The 19,443-nt window shown below is 34.5% G+C and overlaps 1 protein-coding gene across 1 annotated transcript in view; it reads left to right on the forward strand.

Annotated features, from left to right (window-relative positions):
- The first annotated feature begins 2,673 nt into the window (after window positions 1-2,673).
- LOC125072092 (fatty acid synthase-like) overlaps window positions 2,674-19,443 on the forward strand; it is a 28,431-nt gene continuing 11,661 nt past the window's right edge. The window contains exons 1-23 of the mRNA XM_047682603.1: window positions 2,674-2,826; window positions 2,946-3,138; window positions 4,702-4,822; window positions 5,526-5,729; window positions 5,813-5,929; window positions 6,289-6,452; window positions 7,332-7,474; window positions 7,884-8,087; window positions 9,115-9,304; window positions 9,503-9,662; window positions 10,183-10,352; window positions 10,957-11,108; window positions 11,350-11,533; window positions 11,780-11,928; window positions 12,778-12,962; window positions 13,074-13,193; window positions 13,492-13,601; window positions 14,300-14,490; window positions 14,828-14,997; window positions 17,696-17,959; window positions 18,041-18,161; window positions 18,364-18,654; window positions 18,895-19,338. Of these exons, the coding sequence (XP_047538559.1) occupies window positions 2,674-2,826; window positions 2,946-3,138; window positions 4,702-4,822; window positions 5,526-5,729; window positions 5,813-5,929; window positions 6,289-6,452; window positions 7,332-7,474; window positions 7,884-8,087; window positions 9,115-9,304; window positions 9,503-9,662; window positions 10,183-10,352; window positions 10,957-11,108; window positions 11,350-11,533; window positions 11,780-11,928; window positions 12,778-12,962; window positions 13,074-13,193; window positions 13,492-13,601; window positions 14,300-14,490; window positions 14,828-14,997; window positions 17,696-17,959; window positions 18,041-18,161; window positions 18,364-18,654; window positions 18,895-19,338 (4,200 nt within the window). The remainder of the gene's footprint in view (window positions 2,827-2,945; window positions 3,139-4,701; window positions 4,823-5,525; window positions 5,730-5,812; window positions 5,930-6,288; window positions 6,453-7,331; window positions 7,475-7,883; window positions 8,088-9,114; window positions 9,305-9,502; window positions 9,663-10,182; window positions 10,353-10,956; window positions 11,109-11,349; window positions 11,534-11,779; window positions 11,929-12,777; window positions 12,963-13,073; window positions 13,194-13,491; window positions 13,602-14,299; window positions 14,491-14,827; window positions 14,998-17,695; window positions 17,960-18,040; window positions 18,162-18,363; window positions 18,655-18,894; window positions 19,339-19,443) is intronic.

Here is a 19,443-nt window from a genome sequence, read left to right on the forward strand (position 1 = left end):
CTGATCAAGAAGAAAATTATTTAATAATAAAAACACATAAAAAAAGTTACATTGATTAAAAAGAGAAAAAGAATAAAAATTATCTAAATTAAATATATACCCTCAACTCAAACTCACTTACACAAATACAACCACAGACACAAATTCAATATATCCTGTATAATATATCCAATCAAAAACATAAATGTAAAAATGAGAGCAAAGTTAAATATTATGATATACCTTGGTTGTTGTCTTCAACGAAAAAAGAAGTGAGATCTAAATTTGTGCCAAGTTCAATAGTCCTTTCTGAAATTTATTTATAACTACATAAAATATCATTTCTTCTTATAACTTGGGATAATATATTGTTGCCTAAGGTCTGTCTTGGCTAGTTCTTATATGTTTATAAACACAAATCGTAGGTTGTGTTTAGAATGACAAATTATAACTCAGAACATCTAATAAGAATGGAGGACAGCTCAGTATTGCTTAGTTAGTATATACGTACATTAAGAGCTGCGATGGTCCAGTCACTAGAAAACATGAATCTTAACCAGATATTGCGAGTTCATATCCAGACAAGTACCATTGAATATTTGAGTGCTTAATTTGTGTTTATAATTCATTTGTAACAGGTTTAGAACTTACGAAGGCTATAATATAATTCTTTAATTAATTATACAATAGAGCTCTCTTGTGTCTTGAATTGCCTTGGACCTAAATTGATAACATGTGTTCCATCTAAGGTTTTAACTCTGGAGAGGCCAACGTAAGCCTGCTCTTTACTTAATATAGAGGAGCCTATGTCGAAAAGAGCACCGTCAAGGCGAAGGCCTTGTGATTTGTGTATAGTAGTAGAATATGCTAAGCAAATAGAGAATTGTTTCCTTTGAACATATATGTACATTACTTAATAATGTAATAAATACGAAAGTCGGCTATACTCAAAAGTAATAAAACGGAAATATTTAGATTTAAAAAACTTAAGGATGGTATTCAGCTTGTTATATATTCACGTGAAGACCTTAAAATCCACATTAAAACCGGCTGTCTTAAGTTTTGATTGCTGGATCTTACATAATTTTTTTTATTACAGTTATTACAGGAACTAAGTATATAAGTGTTCCTAATAAACCCAATAAAATGAAAAATTATAATAAAATGATAAAAAATTACCACTTTCAGATTTTTTCCTTTATATTGGCCTAATTATCTACCTGCATGCCAAATTTGAACTTTCTAGGTCACCTGGAAGTAGGTTATAGTTTTGATCTATAGGTCAGTCAGTGATAAAAATGACGATTTTTAGACCTTAATATCTAAATAACCGTTTAAAATGCGTTTATGAAATTTGAAACACATGTGTATCTTGCAAATCTCAATATATGAGCAAAATTTGACACATTTATGTCAAATAGTCTTTGAGTTATGAGGAGGTCAAAAGTGGCTCCAAATGGTTCGTGTAATATTACAACATATACATAAACACGGTGCTGCTCGCCAGTTCTGTTACTAGAACTTGGCTGACACGCTTCCGCGTGTCTAGAAATATCGTGACATTTTTTTTTTTATATTAGCCAGTTATTTTTTTTGTATTCGAGTAAAAATAATCCAATCCAATCAAAAAACATAAATGTGAAATGAGAGCCAAGTTCAATGGCCGAATAATCTCCTTCCTGAAATTTATTTATAACTACATAAAATATAATTTCTTCTTATAATATATGCTAGTTCTATCAGCAAGCCAAATTTTTGGAATAATAAAATAAGAACCAAGTAACAAGCTTAGAACTTGCGAAGGCTATAATCCGTCGGGTTAAGTTGGGGCGGTATACTGTGCGCTGCGTTGATTTGACTTGGATCTAAATTACTCCATATAAGTTTTGAACACTGAAAAGTCCAATGTAAGCCTGCCCTTTACTAAATATAGAGAAGCCTATGTCGAGAAGAGCACTGTCAAACATTATTTCTGTTAAGTGAAAAATTATAATAAAATGATAGAAAAATTCCAATTTCTCCCTCTTTTTTCCTTTGTATTCACATAATTACCTGTCTTCATACCAAATTTGAACTCACCTGTAACTGGGTTAGAGTTTTAATCGATAGGTCAGTCAGTGACAAAAATGACTAGATACGTGTCTAGATACTGAGTCAATTGACTGGCGTTTCATTCATTAAGAAAAAACTCAAAATAAAAACACCTTCAATTGTATCAAAAAGAGTTAAATGCATAAAAAAATCAATAATAGTGAATATACTCCATATAAATTCAGCCTTAATATATACATAAATATTCTTATATTGAATAAATATTAAAATTTTAAATCATTTTTTTTCGAAATCGACAAAGGTTAGGCCATAGTGCCAAAATTTGGAAGTCAAAATTAGATCCTGGTTACATTGTTGTCTACTTGCACGTTTATTAATTAGACGCATAAATTTCGTCAATGTGCAATATAAAAGTCGAAAAGAGATCATTCAATTTTCAATCAGAAACAATATTGCCGTGATAACCAAAGCAAGTAATCGCATTTAATTTTTAAAACTTTACTTACTTTTCGTTTATTTCACATTTTCTAATGTGTGTTTGTTTAATAACGTCTGGGTTTTTACAAAAAAATTAAGCCAAATGTTATGTTATTACTGAATACGAATAAAATAAAGTTATAATAGTAGGTTATTTTGTACCAGATGGCACCCACAATTGTCTCAGAAGACTCGTTGACGTCGGGCCAACGGATGCCGTCTCCAGACCCTGGTGATGAAGTCTTCATCACCGGCATCTCTGGATGCTTCCCTAATTCGGAATCAGTTGTACACTTACAAGAGAATTTGTTTAATAAGGTAGCGTTTTGTTTATAATAAAAAATATATTTTTTTAAATTTAAAAGTTCGGTAGATATTGTGAGCTTAAATCGTTCACATGAATTAAATGAATTCAATAAATATGTCATTGTTCACAGGTGGACCTGATATCAGATGATAATCGTCGTTGGATGTTGACTCACCCTGATATCCCGCAGCGTACTGGCAAAATTTATAACATTGAAAAATTCGACGCTAGCTTTTTTGGCGTGCACTACAAGGAGGCACACACTATGGATCCTATGACTAGAATCATTTTGGAAAAAACATACGAAGCTATCATCGACGCTGGTAACTTAGTATTCAATATTTTTAAAAATAGTTACGGACGAACGTATAAATTATCGACAGTCAATGAAAGATTACATGATTTTTTTTCTTAATATATCGGTATCTTTAATGTCACTCTTACTTGATATATTGGATTGGCAACTAAGTGATTGCCGATTTTTTGGATAGCTGGACTTTACACATTATTTTGTTTTGTTAAAGCATCTAAGTTATATTTTTTTTATTATTGTTTGGACTTCTACCTTACTTTCGAAAAGGCAAGAATGCATCGCAATTACAAAATAAGTTATGTACCGAATACGAAAATGACGCCTTTAAAGGAAGGCAGTGTCAAAATTGGTTTGCCAGATTTTGTTCTGGTTATTTTTCATTGAAAAATGCTCAACGATCTTGCCGTCCAGTCGAAGTCGATGAAACCCATAGCAAAGCCATTATCGATTCAGATCGTCATAGTACAACACGTGATATTGCAGAGAAGCCCAATGTATCGCGTACATGCATTCAAAAAAAGTTAAAACGCTTGGTTATGTCGAGAAACCTGATTTATGGATCCCTCACCAACTTAAGGAAATTCTTTTGACGCAACGCATTTGCGATTCGCTTCTGAAACGCAATAAAATTACTCCATTTCTGAAAAACCTCATCACTGGCATCGAAAAGTGGATAGCTTTTAGCAACTATAATAAGAGGCAGAGACTCTTCTCTTCCTCTTATTATAGTAGAGAAGAAATCGCGAGTAATTTAAGGTGAACCAGCCCAAGCAACATCAAAAGCAGAGATTCACCAAAGAAATATTATTCTGTCAGTCTGGTGGGATTATAAAATATTTTTTTACTTTGAACTTATGCTACAAAACTAAACTATCAATTTAATCGTGCATGTTGAACAACTCACCAAAAAATATTGGAACTGGGAGGGGATGTTTTATCACATCCACTATATAGCCCTGATGTTGCGCTTTTAGATTACCATTTTTTCGTTCTATGCAGAACTCCTTAAATGATATTTTTTTTAATAACGCTGATGATGTCAGATCACATTTAATACAGTTTTTCGCAAAGATTACAAATTTTACGAACGTGGATTTTTTACACTGCCAGAAACATGGCAAAAGGTCATCGACGAGAACGGCCAGTATCTAGTTCAATAAAGTTATATTCTTAAACTAGAACGAAAAAAGTCGAACAGACTTTGCATCTTGTCGAAGTATTTAAATGTATATAAAAATACGCGATGCATAATATTTTAAATTTCGGTTTTGAAAATAATATAAAATGTTAACAGTGATGTTTATTTAAATATAATGGCTAAATTAATTTGATAAGGATCTACAATTAAATTAAACAAATCAGTTTAAGTTTATCGTTAATCTATTTCCATTTATTTAAACGACACAAATGCTCCCTGCGCCTTATCTGCATTATGAATAATAACTGACTTTTCTGAAGGCATTAGAGGTTGAAATAAGTGCCATTCAAAATATTGCAACATATGAATATGTTTAAACATTGTTTTTGATTCAGCCACGCTTCAATCAGTACTAATAGTAGTGTTTATTTTTAGGTTTAAATCCAAAGGAAGTGCGCAACACCAGGACTGGTGTGTTCATCGGTGTTTGCTTCTCGGAATCGGAGAAAGTGTGGTGGTACAAAAAAATGCAAGTCAATAGTTACGGTATAACTGGGTAAGTTCGTGCATTTTTTCAACATACTGTTATTATTTGTCGGTGTGCTCAGCAAGGCAAGACAGTATTTCACGTCGGCCCATCTTCTAAGACTATACAAGGCGCAAATTCGGCCTCAAATGGAATACTGCTCTCATCTCTGGGCGGGTGCTTCCCAGTACCAGCTCCTTCCATTTGACCGTATCCAACGTAGAGCGGCTCGAATTATCGACGATCAAGCCCTTTCCGATCTCCTTGATCTTTTGGCTCTGCGTAGAGATGTTGGATCGCTCTGCATCTTCTACAGAATTTATCACGGGGAATGTTCCGAGGAATTGTTCAGATTAATCCCGGCTGCTGAATTTCACCTTCGGACATCTCGTCAAAATTTCAAATATCACTCGCACTACCTAGATGTCCGAAAATCCACAACAGCGCGATTTTTAAGACATTTTCAGCCTCGCACAACCACTCTGTGGAACTCAGCTATCGCCGGCAGTTTTTCCGAACCGATACGACTTGGGAACCTTCAAGAAAATAGCGTACTTATTTCAGAAAGGCCGGCAACGCACCTGTAACCCCAGGGGGGTTACAGGTGCGTTGCAGATGTTCATGGGCGGTGGTAATCACTTTCCATCAGGTGAGCCTCCTGCTCGTTTGCCCACAATAACATAAAAAAAATGAAAAAAAAAGAGTGAATTGCGAGGAGACTTTTAATTTTCAGCTGTTCCCGAGCCATGATAGCCAACCATATATCTCACTGGCTTGGAGTTACTGGTCCTTCCTACGCTGTGGATTCAGCTTGCTCCAGTTCTATGTATGCTTTGGAACATGCATACAAAGCTATACGTGACGGCCATTGTGACGCAGCTATTGTTGGAGGATGCCATCTGTGCCTTAATCCTTTCGTCTCATTACAGTTCTTTAGGTATAGAAGAAAAAAGTATTTTTTTTTTAATAAAACTTGGTTCAACTTAACCATTTTATTTAATAGCTACATTTTTGTCTAAGACTCGGTGTTCTATCTACTGATGGAAGGTGCAAGTGTTTCGACAACGGTGCAACTGGTTACGCCCGTTCTGAAGCAGTAGTGGTTTGTTTCCTGCAGAAAGCTAAGGATTCAAGAAGGTAATAAGATCCTATAGTCGGTTGCTCTGCTCGGTCCTAATTACTAGCAAATAATATTCAGATCAATGATACTGCGCGATGATAATTGCGCGAAGATCCTCTGAGTGCGCAATCATCATTTAACTCAGTAGTTACTCTTTCCACCATTTTAATTACAGAGTATGTCAGTATAGTAAAATATTTTTATACACCCTGCTTAGAAATCAATTAATAGTAGGTTCAAGCTTTTTTATATCTTTAATATAATCCTGTTATCTTACCTTACTTATCCATTTAGTTTTTAACATGAGCTTTATATTTTTTCAATTATCATCTCTCAATCGCAATAGTATAATAGCCTGACCAGATATCGTTTTTAGGGTCTACGCCCAAATAATCCACGCTAAAACTAACTGTGATGGGTATAAAGACCAAGGTATCACCTACCCTTCTGGTGAGGTGCAGAAGTTACTTCTCAGTGAATTTTATGAAGAGTGTTCCATTCCACCCAACACCGTCGAGTACGTAGAAGCACATGGAACAGGTATGTGAAATAAAAACACAGACATCAGGTATAAATAATTTCCATGAAACCTACATTCCCGTTGTAGGAGATAAATTTTGAAAAATCCTTCTTGTGAGAATCATCGATATAGGTTTTATATATATTATATATTATTATAGTGTCTTAAGGTAACGTATCGTTATTTAACAGCCGCATTGTATATATTTCTATCTTCTGTTTATGAATGCTAAATACTTCAAAACGAAAAATTTAATTAATTGTAAATAAAATTATAATAATTGCTCTTACGGGTGGTGTTATGAATTATAATTTATTTTAATTGGCAATAAAGGTTGGTAAAACATAATGGGCAAAATTACATGACGTATGTTGTCAGGGCTGCCTATAGAAATTGCCATGTGCTACCACCATTATTATCATCAAATTAACATTTCAATAATAGTCTTCATCCATAAATATTCAGTTAGGATTTAACACTTTAAAAGTATTTCTCTTGCAGCTAAAGTAAATTTATATAATAAGAATTTAACTCCAGTAATTCCCAATCACTCTCCCATGACATATGATACTCGTATGCGTTATACTAACGTTACTTACATACAAATAAACGTTTTTTTACCATTAAATAGTGATACAATACCATTCATTGTAAATACTTCAAGAAAATGATTAAGTCACATAGATGCGCTACATCTCTTCTTAATAGTCATAAAGAAAGTTCATAGAATCCATCCTGTTGTTGTTGACAACAAAAATAAACTGAAACAAAACATTGAGGACATAATGATGAGAAATTGGTGTGTAGATGTTACGTCGATTGGCTGGTATATTATACAGGCACTGTGTCTGATTGAACGAGTTTTTTAAATATACCAAAAACTACTCTGCTCCCAACAGGTACAAAGGTTGGAGATCCCGTAGAACTGAAAGTCATTGGTGACATCTTCTGTACTGGGCGATCTGATCCTCTAATGATAGGATCTATCAAATCTAATTTGGGACACACTGAACCGTCGTCTGGTCTTTGTTCACTGGCGAAGGTAAAAAGTAATACTACGAATTTCCTAGTAGTAGTTTTGTCAATAATATTTTTAGTTTTTTTTTTTATGTTAATTACTCGAAGCATTCAACATTGTTAAAATAGTCTAAGCACATTGAATTTTCACTGTTCATACGCCTATCGTAATCTCAAATCTATTGAGCATAGGTTCAATACCTAATCTAGATATTTTAGTATTTAGCTAGTATATTTAGGAGTTTTTTTTTTTATATTGGCCAACTATGCAAAATACCAAAAACTTAAACATTATCAACTAATATAATTTTTGTTTTGTTAAGAAAAAGAATTATATATTTTAACGAATAAGTAGCATATGGTTACAACATTTAAAATAAAATATAGAATGTATCCCAGTTCGTATTAAATCTAATTGTATAAAATTGTGTCAGCTCTGCATCGCATACACAACAGGATATATTCCTCCAAATATAAACTACAAAGTCCCAAGAAAAGAAGTATCACTTCTCGAGGAGGGAAAACTGAAGGTAGTGACTGAGAAGCAGCCATGGGGCAGGGGCATGTCCGCTATCAACAGTTTCGGCTTTGGGGGTGCGAACGCCCACGTCTTGCTCAAAAACGTTGCGAGACCGAAGGTTAGTTTTGTCGATCAATTTAGATTAACCTTCTAGTCACAATATATTTACAACAATATTATGTATATTCACAGTAGCATTGATCGCTTCAATAAAATCAGTAATAATCATTGTATGTGCACAAGAAGAAGGATAAGCTTATAACGCCAAGTTTCCGACTCCGCAAAGTCAATATATTAATATCATATATATCAATATATAAATATTTGTTGGAGCAAGACGTACGTTTCTATAATAAAAATCCGCAGATATTTTTAACTTTGCCGTTTCATAGATTCAAGTCATATGTAAAAAATGCATTGGTAAAGACCGCATTTTATTCCACTTCTGTATTCTTAGATGTTGAAAAGAGTAACTACTGAGTTTCTTGCCGATTCTTCTCGGTAGAATGTACATTCCGAACCGGTGGTAGCTTTACTTTAAATAGTTTGTTAAATGACGATTCAAAAGTGCTTGTAAAAGCCTACTTGAATAAAGTATATTTTGATTTTGATACATGTATTTAAAATTTGCTAACTTTGATGTACAGTTCTGATGACCGATATATTTTAAGAATATATTTTTTTTAACATTTAAAAAGTATTAAACGATACACGAGATTAAATTAATGTTCCTTATACTGTTTAAAGTGCTGTAAAAAAATTTAATGACATAAAATCAGCCAATCTAAATACCAAATTATTTCTTTATTTTAATAAGTGCTGATATTTCTGATATACTTCCAAACAATTCCTTAAATCGGTAAAATATTAAAATCTGAGACGATCGTTTTATAATGCTGAACCGAAATTACTTCCTAACAATTGAAATATAAATATACAAAAAATTAACAATATTAATTTTAAATAATTGTTTGTAAGAACTTTAATTGCCAATACTATGCTCATTTTTCGTCAATCACCACTGAGGCATTCATTTAAATTGTCTTGTAGGTACTTTATTAAGTATGTTCGTAATAATTATTAACTCATATTTAAAATAGCTATGTTTCAATATCTTACAAAATATTTATAATTTTCACAATCAGGTCAATAATGGAATGCCGTCAGATGATTTGCCCAGATTGATCTGCGTGTCGGGTCGAACTGAATCTGCCGTGGCTAAGATTCTAGATGACCTTGAGTCGAGGACTGTTGACGCTGACCTTGTTAGACTTTTACACGCGATACACGATGAAGATATCAGTGGACACGGTTTTAGAGGATACACTTTATTGGGTAATTTAATGTTTTTATCAGAATTTAAAATTTCTTGCTCTAGAATTGGTCAAGAAGAATAACAGTTAAAGTACCTATATTTTTTGGATCAGCAAAAAAATTTTGTCAGAATTAAAAATCATTAACATAAGTAAATGAAATAATATATTTTTTTATAAGATTGTAACCATTTTATTTCGCTTACGTTTTCATAATCAGGCTCGACTCCAACGAAGAGCTTGTTACTAGCTCGGAACATCCAATCCTTCTCCGGTACTCGTCGTCCAGTTTGCTTCGTATATTCCGGTATAGATTCCTATTGGACAGGAATGGCTACACAGCTCATGAGGGTCCCTATATTCGCTGCTGCTATTGAAAAGTAAGACTAATAGATTTGTAAAATCGGTAGTAGTAGAGGCAGTATTCAAGAAGTTGCTATATATTAAATGAAAATGTCATATGATTTAAAACTATAAAAGTAGTTTTTACAAAAAAATAAATATATTTTTAATTATATAGATATGGACGGGCAAATAGGCCACCTGATAGTAAATAGTCACCACTGCTATTACCACTGATATTAGCGGTGTCATAAATATTACTAATTATTTAAATCGCCAATGCGACACCAACCTCGGGGACTAAGATGTTGTGTTTCTTGTGTCCGAGTAACTACCGAGTAGTCACTAGGACACAAGATCTACCGAAGTGTGAGTTAACCAGTGTAACTACGCTGGCTAACTCACACTTCAGACGGGATAACAATCATACTAAGTATTGCTGCTTGACGGTAGAATTAGACTTAGTTGATATTTATAGTTCAGTATAGTAGGTATTGCAGATAGTCAGATTCGCTCATTATTAAAACTATTTTTCTATTTAATATTTTGTCTCCTCAGGTGCCAAAATGCATTAGAGCGTAAGGACACAGATTTGGTCAAGCTTATAACGGATCCAGACCCAAAAATAAACGATAACGTCCTCAATACTTTCCTCGGTATCACCGCTCTTCAAATTGGTCTCACGGATGTCCTGAAAGCTGTTGGTATTGAACCCGACTTTATTATTGGTAAGTATTGCGGCATTTCGTGAGGTTGATGGAATGACTTCCTCGGAGATGGGGATGAGTGAATTTGTGAGATGCTACATGCATCGTATTGGTAGTCTCATTTCAAAGAAACAAAAAATTTGTAGAGAATTTAAATGGCGCAATTATTCTTTACTAATCAAAATAATAATTTTACGATATTCGTGTAAAGTTATTATTGGAATTGGATTGAAACACTTTGATCTTTTGTTTTATCTCCACAAACCTTGTGCCGTGGCTTTATTGTATAATATTAACCTTTAAAAAACCTTCTTATCCTCAATACCGGATAGAATACAACCTACTGCTTTTCTTCCTGATATATCACCTCTGTTCAGCAGGTGGGGTGGGGGTTATTGTTCCAAAGGTTCTCCCTATTTAACTCTTAACTCTCGTTTAGTATATTTTGGTTATTTTCACAGTATTATGTCATATGGCATATAACTTTGGGGTAATGCTGCAGATATTGAATGTGTTTTTCTAAATAAAGTATAACTTAATTTTAATTTTTAATTTGTAATATTCTATATTTTTTTGCGTGAGATAATATTTAAACCTTTTTACCTTACTTTGTTATCCACTATAGGTCACGGTGTGGGTGAATTAGTTTGCGCTTACGCAGATGGCTGTTTCACAGCAGAACAGACGATTCTCTCTGCATATTATATCGGTTTAGCTGTCACTGAAACTGCATTTATTAAGGGGTCTATGGCTGTAGTAGAACTTGGATTTAAGGAGGTAGGTTCATACACTTTTGTATGTCAATAGTTTTTTAGTTTCCGAATGAAGATTACAATTAATCAAAGGAGTTCGCTAAATATTTTGTTGACTAAATTCGAAATATTTACAACGAGCTTAACTTTGCGTATTTTTAATTTTAACTCTAGAACAAAATATTTAGTAAACATGTTTTTGTTCTTAAAGTATTGGTGAATGTTGACAATTGAAAGAAATATTGGTTTTTTGTTAATAAAAACAGATAAAAACATTACTTCCGCCCGAAATTGAAGTGGCTTGCCACAATGGACCTGACTCCAGCACGATTACTGGCCCAGCGGATACAATAAAGACTTTGGTTGCCAAACTAGTAGCGCAAGGAATCTTTGCCAAGGAGGTATTTTGCAATGACATCGCCTACCATTCGCGATACATCACTGAAGCTGGTGAGTTTGTAATTTAAGTAAGGTTCAGATGAAAACATATATCTATTGTTTTTAATAATATTTAAAATTTTCCGAACTTCACATTAATTTCGGTTTAATCTTAATATATTAGTTACTATTTAAAAAATAATAATATTTTTAAAAAACTGAAGGGCCGCCTCATTTTAGTTAATAACAAAATCCCTGTTTTTTATAATTTGTTAAAGTCATTACTTGAAAATAGTAAACCTTTCAATTTTAAAACAGGACCTACACTTCTTAAATATCTGAAGGAAGTTATTCCAACACCAAAACTACGTTCAGAGCGGTGGTTGTCTACTTCTATTCAGCAGGACTTGTGGGAACATTCCAAAGCTAAGACATCCTCAGCGGAATACCACAGCAACACTTTGCTAGTAAGTACAGTTCAACGTGTAGGTAACCGTTCAAAATGAAACATATACCGCAGGGCCATTGATGATTGCTTTGTTGGTCTATTGGCTCACCAATAAATTTATTGGTTGCCGAGGTACTGTATATGAGCCCCGGGTGAGCCATTATTAAACGATTCGGCTTTCCTTCAGATATTTTCAGTAGTAATATGAAATCTGAAAATTAACAATACCTATAAAGATATTGCGGCATTTCGTGAGGATGATGGAATGACTTCCTCGGAGATGGGGATGAGTGAATTTGTGAGACGCTACATGCATCGTATTGGTAGTCTCATTTCAAAGAAACAAAAAAGTTGAAGAGAAAAAATGGCGCAATTATTCTTTACTAATCTAAATAATAATTTTACGATATTAGTGTAAAGTTATTATTGGAATTGGATTGAAACACTTGGACCTTTTGTTTATTCTCCACAAACCTTGTGCAATGCCTTTATTGTATAATATTAAATTTCAAGGAAACTTCTTATCCTCAATCCTTTATCCTCAATACCGTTGTGCTGTTCTGCGCTTATGCGCAGAAGTACCACGGCAAGCTTATCCGTGGTGTTTCGCTTGCGGTGCCTTCGAATTATGACAGTATGAGAAAGCACTATAATCAGTCTCGCGCAGTTGGCTACACTCTCTTGAAAAAGGCCGCTGTAGTCGAAATCGTTGGAGACACATAATTATCGGATAAAATAAAATTAGATTATTTTATATACTGTTTGGATTTTGATGAACCCTCATTCTTCACTCCAACAGTTGGAATGAGGAGTTTGTATATAACTGTCCTGTATGACAAATTGTGTTAAACATATGTCCGTTCAATAGAGTCCAGTGCTGTTTGAGGAGACAGCTCGACTTGTTCCTGAAAACGCTATTACTATAGAGATTGCCTCAGACGACCTCCTGCAGAAATGTTTACCTCAATCTGTTAAGAAGGATATTATCAATGTCCCATTAACCGAGAGAAATCACGAGGACAACGTTCAAGTTCTCTTCACGGCTCTGGGCAAGTAAGTAATCTAATTTGTTGCATGCGTGTTTAAATAGATATATAATGAACTAATGATACTTCACTTCTGGTTTTGGAAAATAAGTCGAAATTATGAGTACCATTTTAACAGGTTATACGAAGCCGGATTGAACCCACACCTCGCCAGTCTTTACCCCACTGTCAATTTTCCTGTGTCACAAGGAACCCCGATGCTTTCACATCTGGTCGAGTGGGAGCATAGTGAAGATTGGTGAGTTTAAATAGAGGCACTCTTAAAAACGTTATGAGGAATTTATAATAAAAGTCGATTTTCAAACCATGGAAGAATATCCGGAAGTCTAACATGTGAATTCATTTCTTACTAAAAAGGTCTGTAATATTTGCATTAATAAGAGACAGATACACAAGGCTAGTGACCTGCGTTTAATATCATGTATGTCGACTGGGATAAAATGAAGTTAATGATTATTATTATTACAAAAAACTTAAATCTTAATTTGACTACCGTTAACATACCATACCTCTAAATTATTTCCTGTTAACTTTAGGTACGTAATATCCTACAAAGGCAATTATCTAATGGAGTCTAGTGAAAGAACGGTGTACACGGATATTAGGCAAGAAATGACGGAGTTCATGATTGGTCACGTTGTTGATGGTAATTTTTTTAAATTTATTATATTATAATTCATTTATAAAAGACGACTGTCAAGTAAATGAGCTGTCGGATAGTTAGTGGACGCCTTGGCTGTCGACACTGTTTCTAACGACCGTTCACCTCACACAGTCGATGCGTCGCCAACTATTGGATACCAAGATATCCTTTGTGGGTAAATTGGCTCACTCAGTAGTCAAACGAAAGACAGTAATACAAATTATTATACGAACAAATAAGTGGGTGGTGTCTACCATGTTATGACCTACCCAATTGATAACCCAATGATATTATTACCTACCCAATGTAGGCGGACGAGCAAATGGCCGCCCAAAGACAATAGCGCTGCTGCAAATACTGACCATTACTTAATAAGTTATGTCCCTTGAGCCTGTAGTTCTACCAAATTACTCACCCTTCAAACCAGAACACAACAATACTGAGTACTGCTGGTACCCAGACGGGCTTGCACAAAGCTAAGTGGACCACTTAGAAGGCTTCAATTCCGTTATTTTCTTATATTATATATTCGGGTAGATTTCGATAAAGCTAACGATAATATAAAAGAATGAGGCTCATACGTAGCTTTTATCCATAACAGAATATAATTATTTTATTTATATCTATTATCATGTTTCAATCGTTCTAGATGACATAATTTTATAAACACATGTTAATCTTGTTTATTATTTTTATCTTAGGTCGTAACTTGTACCCTGCAACCGGCTACTTAGTGATGGTGTGGGAAACCCTTGCAATGATGACTGGGGAGATGTTCATGCAAGTATCGGTGGTGTTCGAGAACGTGCGATTCCAAAGAGCTACTAATATCCCTAAAGACGAAATCTTAGAGTTCCTTGTTATGATTCAGAAAGGAAGTGGAAATTTTGAGGTTAATATATGCTATTATTTTATATTTATTATTTTTATATACTTAATTGAATAACTGTAAATAAATACTACTATGAATTTTGAGGAAATAGAATTACTTTTTTAATAGTACAGAACAGGGGAAGCATTTAATTAAATCTTTAAAAAACCAGAAATCTTTATTAAAACAGAAGGGGAAGTCTAAGGCCTCTGCTGTCTAAGCTAGAAGAACAAATGTATCAAACTTATATTTCTGAACTCTTGTCCAACTCATATTTTTTTGTTTTATTTAGTAATGTATATTAAAATGATCGTGAAAATTTAGATTTTTAAATAAAAATTGTAACAATGTCGAACAGATCTTCGAAGGCGGAACATCCGTTGTAACTGGAAGGATATATGCACAGAAGAACGTCGGAAACGATTATCGTGTGCTTCCAGCTGAGCCTGAATCCACAGGACCCAATGTCAAACACATGCTTACGAAGGACTTCTACAAGGAGTTACGTTTAAGAGGTTACCAGTACAGGTAGTGTACAGAATTAAACCAAGTAATAATTGTTTATTACAACTGTCATTTAAGCATACGAGGCATGCCTTTTAAGTTTTGTCGTTTGAAGAAAAAAATACAACTAGAACCTAATAGTACTATTTATTGTTTTTCAAAGTATTCACCACGTAGTGTAATGCACTTTTCCATTCGCTCAAACCAGTTATTATAATATTGATTCCACTCTAAAGTGGGGATGTGCAAAATGGCTGACTTGAAAACGTCGACTGCTTCTTGGCCGCACTGGAACCTTTGACCGCGAAGACTTTTCTTAATTTTAGGAAATGTACAGAAATTAGGAAATTAGAATAAGTTAGGGCTTAGGTCAGAACTGTATGGAGGATGTTCAAGAATTTTTACTTATTCCTGATTCAAATTCTTAATCGTTTGACGAGCGCTGTGTGCGTTGTCTTGCATTGTCGTAGTCCAAGATGATGCCTGGCTTTGAGTTAGGTTTTTAAAGTTCGGCGATGAATTGTTGTAAATAAACTGTGGTAAACCACTCTGAAAGAGCCGAGATGGCCCAGTGGTTAGAACGCGTGCATCTTAACCGATGATTTCGGGTTCAAACCCAGGCAGGCACCACTGAAATTTCAAGTGCTTAATTTGTGTTTATAATTCATCTCGTGCTCGGCGGTGAAGGAAAACATCGTGAGGAAACCTGCATGTGTCTAATTTCAACGAAATTCAGCCACATGTGTATTCCGCCAACCCGCATTGGAGCAGCGTGGTGGAATATGCTCCAAACCTTCTCCTCAAAGGGAGAGGAGGCCTTTATCCCAGCAGTGGGACATTTACGGGCTGCTTATGTAAACCACTCTGCGTTAAGATCTTCAAGTGCAATCGTCGCAAGTCGCAACATGGCGGGTTTTTCTAACGAACGTGGCCACCGTCTTCTTTGAAGCACTTCGAGAACAAAAAACCTTAGTCGGCTTTGGCTCGTCTTGAAAGACCCAGATTGTAGATTTTTGTTTGGAATGAGGGTCGTAGGCATAGATCCAAATTTCGTCCCCACTGACGACGTCATAGACGTGATTTGACTCTCCTCGGTTGAAGCTTTGCAGAATTTTCTTACACTCGGACGCGGGCTGCCTTGTGATCGTCGAAAAGCAGATGCGGTAACCAACGGCAAACTGGCTTTCTCACACCAAGCCCTTCATGCAAGATCTTGTGAATGTTTATCCCTGAGATGCCTAATAGAGCCTTTGTCTCCCGATACATAACATGACGATCTTCGAGAATTAGTTATCTCATAGAAAAGATGTTATTTTCAGTGGAGGCGCGAAATTCGTCACTAACACTAGTATGTCCACGTTAGAATTCTAAATACCAGCGTTCGACAATCCGCAGACCTGGAGCTTCATCACTGAACACACATATTAGCTCTCCAAAACACTAAAGCCGTGTCAGGCCTCTTCTAAAGTTGTAGAAAATTATTGCACAAACATTTTCCCTAGAAAAATTCATTTTCTTACGTAACCTGACAGATGCCAATCGACGCTGTGACTAAACAATAGCATTAGCAGCCCGTAAATGTCCCACTGCTGGGATAAAGGCCTCCTCTCCCTTTGAGGAGAAGGTTAGGAGCATATTCCACCACGCTGCTCCAATGCGGGTTGGCGGAATACACATGTGGCAGAATTTCGTTGAAATTAGACACATGCAGGTTTTCTCACGATGTTTTCCTTCACAGCCGAGCACGAGATGAATTATAAACACAAATTAAGCACATGAAATTTCAGTGGTGCCTGCCTGGGTTTGAACCCAAAATCATCGGTGAAGATGCACGCGTTTTAGCCACTGGGCCATCTCGGCTCTAAAAACAAAAACAATAGCATTAATCCTAATACTTTCAAATGTTTTGCGAGTCAAAATATTCATTCAAAACATATTCGAATATAGAACAGTTTCAAATTCAAAATTGCCAGGAAATATGGAAACGACAGAACGTAAAGGGCATGTCTAGTATCAATACGACACAATCCAATACAACAATGTCATTTCATTTATATATAAAACTAATCGCATACTTGAAAATAGTAACTTGTAAAATACACAAAAAGAAAAAATGTTCGAATGTTTTGTTGGAATAAATTATTATTAGTTTGGGATCGAGACAGACAACTTGTGGATGATTTACAATAAAGTAATTTCAGGACATTATATCGCATAATAACTTTAGAAAAAAAATATTTATGTATCTTGAATTGACAGTGTATTTATTTAATATACAAACTACCATTTTAGTTTTCGATAATATCTTGAATACATACATTAAAAATTCATAGTTTTTATGAACAAAACCTTGAATTTGCCATCGGCATCCACCTCATGCTCCCTAAGACTCAGGCGGCTATCGACTATGGAGTTTATCACGCTCCGTAACAACAGATTTCCAATGACGAGGGGTCAGACATAAGATTTTTTTTAGAACGGCAAAGTTCAAGATAATACTGTCATCCAATTTATATTAAAAAAAACTTATAAATGAAATACATTGCAATTTATTGGCACATAGTTAAGTGTATTCTTTTCCTGTGCAAAATTGATTGCTATTTTCCAAATATCCAATAAGTTTAGTAAAGAAGACATTTATTAAAAAACATATTAATGAAGAAAAGTAGCAAGCTCATTTAAGTATGATATAAGCAGAAATTGAAACCCATTTCAATCACAGCGGTCTCTTCCGAGGCGTAATCGGATGTAACGTGGAGGGCACCCGAGGCCGCCTGGCTTGGATCAACAACTGGGTCTCGTTTATGGACTGTATGCTGCAGATGAAGATCATTAATACAGACACTCGAGGTCTTTTCGTGCCCACCAGTATTGAGAAACTGTGTATCGATACAGATATGCACCAAGAAGCTATATCGAAAATGAAACCTGATTCTACAAGGCAGTCGTTTGAAATTTGGGTGTATCCTACTCTTGATATTATCAGGTAACCCTACAAAATACATACATACAAATACACATTTATAAAGTTTGTTATTATAATTTTATAAACATTATTTTTCAACAGAGCTGGTGGAGTCGAAATTCGAGGCTTACGAGCAACCCCTATTTCAAAAAGGAATCCTCTCGGTATACCAGTTTTAGAAAAGAACGTATTCATACCCAACTTCGGAAAGTCTGAGATGAAGGTACATTACTCTCGGTATACACATGTTTTTTTTTCTGGGAGTACTCAAACCAAAGTACGATGTATAATATTAGGTTAGATTAGTTTAGTTTATCATAGGTTTATCGAACTAACCAAAGAAAAAAAAAATCATCAAAGTAGCCTTTTGTGAAATTAATTACAATATTTGTTTTATAATAACGAAAAAACGACATCATTTACAGATTGAAGAAATTCTCAGAAGCAACGTTCAGCTCATTCTAGAAAATATGCAAATTTACAAATTTAAAAGTGTTGAAATAATTGACGACGCATATAAAACTGCTGAATTAAAATCTATCTTGGGTAAAGTAGCAGAAGTCTTAGGTGACTTACCTCTAGTACAAGCTGATTTATCCGTTATTTCTGAAGATCCTATTGAAATGCCATTTAATATTTGTAAAGAAAATAAAAAGTTGATTGGAGAAAATAATATCCTACTACTTATAGGTGCTAATCTGCTCCACAGACCTGAAGTAAGTTATATATAAAACCACTTTCAAATATATAATAGAAGTTATGACCTTGAAGCCAAACAGCACAACCGGCTTTTACATTAAAATTCTTATTAAAATTTTATATTTAAGCTGCTAAGTTATAAAACAATTAAGTTTTCTTTATCGTTTAATGTAAACGTTTAAAAACTCTATCTAGAAATATAAATAAGATTTACGTATGATAATATATATACATATATAATAACTCAAATTTTTTAGGTACTTAAAGATGGGTTAGCAACTCTCCGCAAAGGAGGATTTATCATGAGCCGTGAAAAAAATTCTATTAATCCTAATGATTTTTCTGACAAATACGACATCATTACCATACAAGATACTGGCGTCGAATATATCATCCTCTTCCGAAAACGGGTTCCAATAAAATCAGCAAAATTTGCTAACATCGTCTCAGCCGATCAAACATATGCTTGGGTGGACAAAGTAAAGGAGGAACTCGAAACTGGACAAAAACTGGTTCTATATAGTCAAAATGAGCCTTTAAATGGACTATTAGGTCTCATCAATTGTCTGAGGAAAGAACCTGGAGGAGAAATAGTCTATGGTCTATTAATTGCCGATCCTTTGGCACCGCCATTTAAACCAGATTTAGAATTCTATGCAAATCAGTTGAATAAGGATTTAGCTATAAATGTTTATCAAGACGTAAGTGGAGCAAGTAATAACATTTACATAACATTTCGGAAAGATACTTACACAACATTTGTGGAAATCAAATAGGCTAACACGATCTAAAAACTGCACTGTAAA

This window comes from Vanessa atalanta, chromosome 20 (genome assembly GCF_905147765.1).
Source record: "Vanessa atalanta chromosome 20, ilVanAtal1.2, whole genome shotgun sequence".
In the NCBI taxonomy this organism is placed as follows: domain Eukaryota; kingdom Metazoa; phylum Arthropoda; class Insecta; order Lepidoptera; family Nymphalidae; genus Vanessa; species Vanessa atalanta.